At 40.1% G+C, this 10,564-nt stretch overlaps 1 protein-coding gene across 1 annotated transcript in view; it reads left to right on the forward strand.

The window, feature by feature from the left end:
- Window positions 1–2,339: 2,339 nt before the first annotated feature.
- The window catches only part of LOC103809365 (lysine-specific demethylase 3B-like), a gene marked incomplete at its 3' end in the record, with an annotated part of 12,934 nt that continues 4,709 nt past the window's right edge, over window positions 2,340–10,564 (forward strand). The window contains 7 exon segments of the mRNA XM_009082193.1: window positions 2,340–2,447; window positions 2,865–2,970; window positions 4,347–4,471; window positions 5,549–5,617; window positions 6,516–7,097; window positions 9,823–10,562; window position 10,564. The exon segment at window position 10,564 is cut by the window's right edge and continues 496 nt beyond it. Coding sequence (XP_009080441.1) covers window positions 2,865–2,970; window positions 4,347–4,471; window positions 5,549–5,617; window positions 6,516–7,097; window positions 9,823–10,562; window position 10,564 — 1,623 coding nt within the window.

Below are 10,564 nucleotides of genomic sequence, written 5' to 3' on the forward strand. Positions count from 1 at the left end.
TCAGGGCTTCATATTCTCTACCTCCTCCCTTGGACTTTGAGCTTTTGAGTCTGGGGGAAGGAGTAGGGAAGAAGAGTGTTTCAGATGTCTCTAATACTTCTTTTAGGAAGTTTTATTGGTAGAGCAGAGAGCTGCCTGTCTCTGATTAGTGCCCTGTGCAACCCCCGCAGTGACTTGGAATGGTTACAAAACTCTGTTTTGACTGTCTTCATATTCTCTACCTCCTCCCTTGGACTTTGAGCTTTTGAGTCTGGGGGAAGGAGTAGGGAAGAAGAGTGTTTCAGATGTCTCTAATACTTCTTTTAGGAAGTTTTATTGGTAGAGCAGAGAGCTGCCTGTCTCTGATTAGTGCCCTGTGCAACCCCCGCAGTGACTTGGAATGGTTACAAAACTCTGTTTTGACTGTCCAGCTTAATAAGGTGTTTCTTAACTGATCAGGAATTTCTTGTCATTCATCTTACATACTTGACTGTATTTGGCCGGTACGTTAAGTTCTGTAGGTGAAGGATTGGAATGCAACTGTGTTTTAACATTTAATAGCCCCAGTTATTAGGACATGGAATGAGATTTCTAACCTGTGTTCTTAGCATTCTTGCCACGTAATTTCATGTGCCTTTAACATCTATCCTTTATGATCGGAAAAAAGAGGATGGTATCTCAGAATAGTGATTTTTGAATTGAGTGTGTGTAGTGTGGTTTATACTGTCACACTTGTAAATAAGGTAATGAACTATCTAGTGATTAGGTAATTCTGGATAATCTAATGCCATCCAAAATATTTGCATTTGTTCAGGGAGTTTAATAATGTACAAGACAAAGCTGCTGATTTGGAGTAGATTTCGTAAACACAAACTATCCAGGCTGTGAATGTCAGTTAGCCATACCGATATGGTGGTTTGTCTGTTGAAGTGTCAAGTAAGAGCGTTGAAATTCTCTAAAAAATCCTGTGGAGAGAGAGGGTTGCACTGGGTCATCAGCTGTATTTTGGGATGAACAGTTTTCATATCTTTAGTTTTGTTTGAGAAAATGCAGCATTTGGAGCCAGTGATGTGTGTTTGGGGATAACTAATTTTTCACAGGTTAGTAATTGCTGTGAGTTTGATTCCCATTTCTTTTGTAATACATGGTAGCTCTTTCAATGTGATGTTCTCAGTGTTATCATTGCAATCCTTGTGCTGATTTTTCTAACTAAAGCTGCTGTGTCCTTATCCATAGGAATTATAGGCATATTATTTTCTACTCGGTGTCTGAAAAGAGATGAAATGCCTTGTATTTTTTTATCAGATATTTGTGGAATTTGATGGCTGTAACTGGAACCAACATGCCTGGGTGAAGGTCCATGCTGAAGAAGTTATAGTATTGCTGCTGGAAGGATCATTGGTTTGGGCACCTCGAAATGATCCAGTTGTGCTACAGGGTACTCGAGTCTCACTGGCACAGTGGCCTGCACTGGTGAGTATTTGACCAAAAGCTCTTAGATCCTCAGAGGTTTGTATCCATATTGCTGTTCACATGGCAGTTATGTGTCATGACACTTGTGAGCAAAGCCCATACATTTTAGTTAGCACATCTGAGTGTACGTAAGCTGAGACAATATATTTTTGTATTTATACTGCTGTGTGTGGGAGAATGGTGTGTGAACACATTGGTGAGAACTCTTAAGGAAAAAATGTCATGAATACTTGTGTGCTCAAATCATGTAAGTGGAAGACAGATCACACATTTCAGAGACTCCGGTGGCTGGCAGTTTCCTCTGCCATGAGCAAGTTGTGTTATAAGGGTTATCATTCTGATTCTGCTAGGTGTTTTTAGTGACTTGTTCTGCATCTTGAACATCAGCAGTATACTTGTTTTGAACTTCAGTTTTGCACAAAACACTCGCAAGAAAAAGCTCCCCAATAATAATAATAATAATAATATAAATTACTTGCAGCTGACTTCTGTACCAGAATAAAAACACTCCTTTCAGGTTGCTATGCCTGAAGTATGTAAGATAGTTTGAACCATTAACCAAAGCTGCTTTTTTTTTTTTTTTTTAAACCTGAGCATCAGAAGGTGCTTACCTATGAAAAAACAAATACCACAACAAGTGTTTTCATTTCTGCTTCAAGTTCTAATGAAGAAGTGGAGCCAATTTCCTGTAATTCCTTCTTGTAATATGCAAGAATTATTGGCTTAGACATAATGAGTAATGTATTGCGTTAAAACTCAGGCACTGGGCAGAACCAGTTGAGAAATTAAACTTTTTGAATCTAAACATGTGAAATCTGCTGGTTTTGGGCTTTATGTGTTCAGGTGATTTGATAAGCTTTGTTTATTCTTGTTCATCACAGACTTTCACTCCTCTAGTAGATAAGCTGGGGTTAGGCTCTGTGGTCCCAGTGGAGTTTCTTCTGGACAGACATTTACGTTTCCTGTCTGATGCCAGTGGATTGCGTTTGTTTCAGGTATTTGAACTGTTTTCAGTTAAAACGTAAATTGAACTTTGTGCTGTGCTGTCAGATTATTTTTTTTCTTACTTGTCTCCTGACATATCCTTGTCTTTGTCCTTTAGCTGCCCTGTCATGTGTTTGTTTCCCTGCATCTCCAAGACCTTACACTAACCTCCATTTGCATTCGAAAAGTCCTGGTTTCTCTTCCCGTTGTTCAGTTGGAGTGCTAACTGTCTGGCACTGTCTCCTTTTGCATAGCTAATCCTTCTATTCCTCCTGGCAGGTGCAGTGATTTTTTTTTCTTAATTTTACTTTGTTGTTGTTTTTTTTGTCAGTCTGACAGCAGTCCAAGAAGAGCTGTCCCTTAAAAACTAATGATTCTATAACCTTAAAAGACTATACTTTTGTGTTAAAACTGTTTATTGTTGGCAGATGGGAACAGAGAGTCAAAATCAGATTCTGCAGGAACAGCCTTCACTAAGAGAATCTGTCAATGCACTGATCAGCGACCAGAAGCTTCAGGAGATATTTAGTAGAGGTGAGAAATGTGTTTTCTGTTTCAGAGCTACTTTGTTGTGGAACAGTTAGACTATGCTGAGATTTATGAAGGAAAATAGTAATAGTCTTTGTTACTGTTTGATTTGGAAGGTCAATTTTCCGTGTTTTGCAAGTTTTTAACGCAGAAGCATTGTTTTGTTACAGATACAGGTAAGCAGTTGCAGGACAATGTCACTGTATTTACGGCTTCCCCTATTATAAGTTGTAGTTTCGAATTTTTAGAGTTCCGGTCCTGTTCTGTGGTTCTGTTCTGTAATTTTGGAAATTCAGATGTGAAGTTGCTCTGTAGTCGTTGATCCTCAAAGACTTTCTTTTGCAGTGTCAATTCAAATTTTGGCATTTTAATAATTAACACATGAATAGCTTAAGTTGAAAATATGATGTGGACAACACCTTGTCTGTTGTCTTGATTGTGTTTTAGGGTTGAGCCTGATTGTGGCTTTTGTTGTCAGATTTTGGTCTTGGTCAAGTGCTAAACCAATTTTCTATCTAGAGTTCCTGTGCCAGGGGGCTACCTTAGAGATAGGCCACTGTGTTACATTTGAGGGACAGTGTAATTAATGTGAATTTGCTGCCTTTTGGTAAATTAAGTCATAGAAATTCTATGAGGACAATACTTCTTACATGGGCAAATAGCTTTAGAATTGTCCAGTTTGAAGCCTTCCCCTGGAGTGCCTAATTCTGGCTGTGTAACATACAGATTGCTGGATCATATGAACTTCGATCTAATATTGGCAGAAGGTTTTTTTGTCTGGACTTAGGGCAGGAGGAAAGCTCTGCATGCTGATGTGGAGTAGGGCAGGGCCAGAGGAAACCTTTCTGTAGATGATCCTTTACCGGTGTGAAGTAACAGACTGGTTGGTTTAGAGATGTTGGATATGCAATTTTATGTTTCTGCTTGGAGCTGCATGGTGTTTCTGCTGGGGTTTGACACATCTGGACTGAGTCAGAATGCAATGGCTGTCCACTGGATTGCTGCTGCATAATTACTAACCTGTAGGTTAGAAAGCAAAAGAGGTTAGTTAACAAGGAGCCCTCATCTAACGATTTTGTCAAAGGAGTGAGTTGACTTTGATATTTCACTTTTTAAGATTTTTTTTAACTTGTAAACTGTATTCATTTTGTCTTTGCAGTAGCTTTGAGTTACAGCAATGAGGGCCTATTGGCTTCTTAGGATAGATAGGATGCTTGCTTGCACAGGATTTGCAGCAGGAGCCCTAGTGTTTTAATTTCTTTTCATCTGAAAGATGGCATTTCAAGCCCTAATTAAGTGCACAGAGCTCTTTTATTGTATGACTTAACTAGTATGACACAAAGCTTGTCTGCAAAATAATACTCAAAGTCCTTCTTTTCCAGGTCCTTACAGTGTCCAGGGCCAAAGAGTTAAGGTTTACCAACCAGAGGATGAAAATAGCTGGCTCTGTGGTATTGTGAGCCACCAAGACCCAATAACTCGTCTTATGGAGGTGTCTGTGACTGAGGTAAAAATATGAAGCACTGCTTTGGAGAATGACAGCTTCACCAAAACTTGTGCTTTTGGTTCTTTGTTATTTGCTCTGGAAGATGAGTAATTATTCATGTGATTCACAGGATTTTTCTGATTTTTTTATTCCTGTTATGATGACTTCCCAACGTAGATAATGTTACACAGGCCAATTTCTATAAAAAGTAAGCTATAAGCATTTCTTTGGAAATGAGTGCTGTATGAAAGAACACTGGAAGTGGCTCTCTGGCTGGGAGACCATGCTCTTGCACAGAAAGCTACCTTCTGGATCTCTTACACTTTGGTCTTCCTGTGCCTTCTCTTAGTTTCCATCTGACAGACCGTATGAGTGGTTTGAAAGACATGCAGCATAACAGATGAAGTCTTAATCTTAAATAAATTTGATTTTATCTATTCTAGCTTAGGTGATTTACTTTTGCCCTGTTCCTGTCAGTAAACCGGTGAACAGCACAGGATCTGTGCGCTGCTGGAGTTAGCTGGTTTTTATTAAATGCTGCTGTGCAGTCTGACAGGTATTTCAGTCTTACCAGTGGCCTGCTCCTAATGGCTGCCTTTTTTGAGAACAGCTGGGAGCAGGTCTGTGGCGCTGTGTGTAAAGTAATGTAGCAGCAGCACTTGTCTTGGTTTTTCAGGTCCCATCCTGCGTCCCATGCCAGTGCCATGTGCAGAATGAATGCACTGAATGTGCCCACTAAGTCCTGTGTACACATGCAGTAATCCTGCACTCCAGCTACTGCTGTGGCTAGGGCACAGGGGAAAACGTATACCAGGTGTGGTAAATCAGCATAGTACTTTGGAGAGAAATTGAAATGACAAGGAATACAAGGAAACAGTGGTAGGAATCAAATCTGAAAGTTTTTTGGAACAGAGAAGCAGCAAAAGTATAGCAGGTAAAGGCTGTAGTATTGCTGAGAAAGTGAGAAAGAAAGAAAAGGTAAGTAGGAGAGGGGTAACCCTGTGTTTGAAGTCTCATGTTGGTCCTGTATACTCTGAATTAAAAATTAACCTCCTCTTTTCTTTCTCCTTCGTCCTCATCAATCTGCATAAAAATTAGAGTGGTGAGATAAAGTCGGTGGATCCTCGACTGATTCACGTGGTGATGGATAACACGTCTCCCAGCGAGGTAGTACAGCTGTCCAGGTCTTGTATATACAGGGTGAAGCTTCGTAAAAATTTAGATATAAAACATGAAAAACATGGAAACGACTGAAAAATTCACTGTGGATTTTTGGTAATAATTCTCCTCTTCCAGTTGGAACAGGAAAATTTTGTTTTCCACTTCTAGGATGGTCATAGCTCTCTTTAAACAGTCTCCCCTTTACATTCAGGCCTGTTTTAGTAAGCTCACCATGGATGTTGGAGGGCATCACGTACCATGGTGCTTGTGCTCCGTTTTAAGGTGTGATGCTCTGATAAAGAATGCCTATGATTGCTGTCTTTTTCTAACAGGACCACTCTGTGCTGCTTCACAGACCCTTTCAGGCATTTCTAAAAATTGCCATGTGGCTTGTATGTCCTGTAAGCAGGCCTGTGTGCTGGTGGCATTTCATTGCTTCATGTTTCCATGTCAACATTTAAACCTGTGCTTTTACTCCAGGCTAAAGGGCAAGCTATCTCCTGTCATTAAATATTGTGGGCTTTGGGTTTTGGACAGAAAGTGTGCCCTTCAAAAGAACTGCAGGGATTACACTTGGAGCAAAAATTAGTGTATGGTTTCATATGTTACGAAGAATTATGTTGGAGTATTGCATGCTTCTCAAAATTAGCCATGATGTGGTACATGCTACAGCATAGTAGCTCAGCTAAAAGTCTTGCTGTACAGATTCTATTCTAGTACCAAAAAAGACAAGACTGCACTTACACTTGTGTGTTCACAAAGCATCTCTCCTTAGATATCTCAATTTGTGATAAAATGTTCCTAAGCTTCAGAGCAGTGTAGTGTATTCTGTTCTAACAGAATGTTCTTTGAATGGGTATCCTGATTGTTCTGTTTAGTGATTGCATGGTTTTGTCTATTATAGGGAGGGGGCCTAAAAGCAGCTAAATCGTCATGTAAAGGGAAAAAGAAGAAAGAAGGTCTGGAGGGAAAGGATGGAAGGAGGAGGAAAAATGCTTCAGATTCTGGGTGTGATCCTGCAACAAAGAAGCTAAAGGAGAGGGGTGAGGTGGATAGCAATGGTAGTGATGGAGGTCAGGCAAGCCGAGGTCTTTGGAAAGGACCCTCCAGTACTGAAGCAGGACTGGATCCAAGGGCCAAGCAGTTGCCTTCATTCATTCCTCAGATTAATCGCAATATTCGCTTTGCTACTTACACCAAAGAGAATGGCCGAACACTAGTAGTCCAGGATGAGCCTGTTGGTGGTGACACACCATTGCCCTTCACTCCATTTTCCTCTGTTTCTGGACAAGCGTTACTAGTTGGGTCTGGATGTAAAGAGGCAGGAAAATCGCTGGAACAGGTTGGCCAAGGCATGGTGACTTCTACAACTGCAGTTAGTACAACTGCGTTGACACCGACGACCGTGAGAATCTCTGATACCAGTTTGCCAGCTGTTACTGGACAGGAGAAACTGAAAACAGTCCGATCACAAGCCCAGGGAGAGGTGAGTAGCTCATGATCCAGCATATTCAAGAAAGACTTACATATTTGCCACAGATGTTCTGCAGCATATTCCTGTTACAACGTGTATCCAGAGAACTGAGAAAACCACGTTTTCTCTGATAAATCTCTCTCCTCCCAAAGAAAACCTGTTACCTGATCTGAGAAATTACTCAAAAGAAAATACTGATATTTAGTGGAGAAGTTGTAACAGACAACTGTAGTATTCTTATCTTTATTCAGCCTTAATCTGAGAAATGCAGCCTTAAAGTCACATTAAGCATTGCACTTAATTAATTTTGTTGTGTCATATGACGGATAACCTACTTAGTCTCTTCCCTTTTATGTAAACAAATATGCATGAGAATGTGCAGTGACTTGGACATTTAAGTTACCAAAAAGGAAGCCTCAAAACCAGAAAAACAGTGAGCCTACATTTAGAGGACCTTTTATAGATGTCCAGCTTGTGTCATACAGCTATGATATCTCTGTGGTAGAAGAATGAACCAGTTGCACTGTTTACTATTGAGGACTGAAAACAAAGAAATAATTAAACTCTTTGAGATGGATACCTTTAGAATAAATTTTAATGAAGGGCTCAGTCTGGAAGCATCTTGAAGACCTTTTAGTTGTGTTGTTGTTTTCAAGGTAAAGAGTGGAAAAATAGAAGGGAAGCCGTGTTAAAAACAGAATAGAAGACTTTAAGAAATCAAACAAAGGCATATAAAAACCAACCCAAAACCTCACCTCATTAAGTGCAACAAAAATTAAGAATCACACAGTCCACTGTATTAAAAAAGAGACGAAAATGGGACATGCCTTAGAAAGTCCAAGGTGATTATCAGGAGGTTAAATAGATTATTGTCATTCCTGTCTTTTGTATTAACTAATGGAATGGGTGGAAAGGTTAGATGTTTACCTTGAGATAAAGATTCCTCACCTCATTAAGGTGTAAAGGGGAAATAGAATTGTTGAAAACAGGAGTGTTGCATAATGAGCATAGTATAACATGTTGTAATATAATATAACCTGCTCACTCTTCTATCCTTCACCCCCACAAAAATGAAAAAAAATCAGAGTTGGAAGCAGCTACTCACTGTGTAGGTAAAAATTCGTTCATCAGTGGTATTAAGGAAGAACTTTAGTTGTACTGGGAAATTTTGGTAGCACCTCTCCCTCTTTCCATCCCTTTCTCCCAAATCACTTATTTTACAACATTAATCATCTGGCTTCAGAACTGACAGGCAGGCCACTAGTCCATTTTAAACTGTAGTTTCCTTGAGGGAGGGAAGCTGACATAAATCAGTACGAGTGTTGCAGATAGTTCATGTGTTGCTGCCTCAGACTGTCCACTTTATTTGGTCCTTGAGATTAGTCAACAAGCTTGGTTTGCATTCATATTCATATTCCTACAACATTAATCATCTGGCTTCAGAACTGACAGGCAGGCCACTAGTCCATTTTAAACTGTAGTTTCCTTGAGGGAGGGAAGCTGACATAAATCAGTACGAGTGTTGCAGATAGTTCATGTGTTGCTGCCTCAGACTGTCCACTTTATTTGGTCCTTGAGATTAGTCAACAAGCTTGGTTTGCATTCATATTCATATTCCTTTTAAAACTGTTAGAACTCAGTTTTTAAAAATTACTTTGTTTCTTAAAAGAAATATCTGAAATTCTAATATCTGGAAGAACTGTCATTGGGAACATTAGTATGTTATTAAAATTACTACAGCTGGAGGTTGGTAAGGGGAAAAAGTTAAACAGCAGTGTGCGTTATAGTAGGTGTGCAGGGACCCTGGTGACCAGTAGGATGTATTGCACAGAGTCTGTGGTTGCATTTAACATGACTTTAAAATAAAAGTGTATGAGTCATGATCAGATTTCTAAGTGGAAGCTCAAAGAAAAGAAAGTAGAACTGATCCAAATGATTGTGTGAACAAATAGAACAAATCCAAATGATTGTATGAGGACTTAGTCACAGCATATAATTAGTTACAGTAGGACTGTCAGAATTCAAAAATCTGAACAAGGCTCAGTTGAGAAAAGTGCAGATGAATATCCCATGTCACAGTTACGATTCCAGTAGAAATCTGCAAGTTGGAAAACTTTGCGGTATTTAAAGACCATAAAGATTAAGGCGTTTGTGCTTAACCTCTACTGAGTAACCCCCTGGAACGCACCGTGTCATAGGCATCTGTCTTCTGTCAGCAGATGGGGCTTGCTGGGCGCGGGAGCAGTTTGTTCTAACTGCTAGAGGGCTTGCTTTCTTTAATTACCTTTGCAAACTAAGTTACTTATTTCAGGGGTGCTCGTTAAATAGCAGAAGCTAATTGGGATGATCTTGGAGGAAGATGAAAGATGGGAGATTGTTGCAAACCGGTTTCAGTTACGGTTGCCTTCTTGTTGATTTGAATGTAAATGATCAGCAGTTTAAATAACTTGCTTTTCTGTGAATTAGTTCACCTTGTCTTGTGTCTCACCCTTGTTCTAAAGCGTAATAAGACATTGTGTTTGTTTTCTCTTTGTGTCTTTACTATGTAATGGACACTCATTAGATTCAGTAGGTTGTGGGTAGGAATCTTTAAAGAAGTTTCTTCATTGTAGATAGGTCTCCTGGAAGTTTCTATTTCAGATGAATAAGTAGAATGCTAGCTGTACAATTAGATAAAGTAATTCTTGAATTAAACAATGATTTTTTAGTAGGCTAATGCTTATTAATTTTGTTTCAGAGTTCCCGAAATTCACTTTTGGCTCCTTCTGGATTTGGAGTCTCTCTCCAAAGTGCTTCCCAGTCCTTGGTATTTGGGGCTGGAAGGAGCCAATCAAATGGAGTGGTGACTCCAGAAAGCAAGCCTTCTGGATTTCCTTTTGGCTGTAGTACTGGACAAGAGGCTCAGAAAGATTCTGACCCATCCAAGAACTTGTTTTTTCAGTGCATGTCCCAAAATCTTCCTTCCAGTAACTATTTCACAGTCATTTCCGAGAGCCTGACTGAAGATGTCTCTAGTCGGGACTCATTCAAGCAGTGTGCAGAGAGTGTGGGTGCTGGGATCTGTAAAGGTAAAATTCTTTCAGCGGACACTAAACCGGGAGCCCAGTCTGGTACTTCGGTGGAGCAGAAGCTGCCTGTGGAATCTATGCCTACACTCACTCCAGCCTTTTCACGAGGTCTATTGAATACTCGTCCCCCAGATAGTCATGAAAACCTGTTTTTACAGCCCCCAAAGCTATCACGAGAGGAACCCTCAAACCCTTTCCTGGCATTTGCTGAGAAAGCTGAACTTAGTCCTTTCAGTGGCTTTGCATCATCATCTCAGACAGGGGTTTGTACTCCCTCAACACCTGTGGGTCATAAGGCCACTTCTGGCTGGCCGGAATCACTCACCTCTGCAGACTCTTCTCTAGCTAAGAAGAAAACCTTGTTTATAACAACTGACTCCTCAAAGATGATCTCCAGTGCTCCTGGTTCAG

This window comes from Acanthisitta chloris, unplaced genomic scaffold (assembly GCF_000695815.1).
Source record: "Acanthisitta chloris isolate BGI_N310 unplaced genomic scaffold, ASM69581v1 scaffold30279, whole genome shotgun sequence".
In the NCBI taxonomy this organism is placed as follows: domain Eukaryota; kingdom Metazoa; phylum Chordata; class Aves; order Passeriformes; family Acanthisittidae; genus Acanthisitta; species Acanthisitta chloris.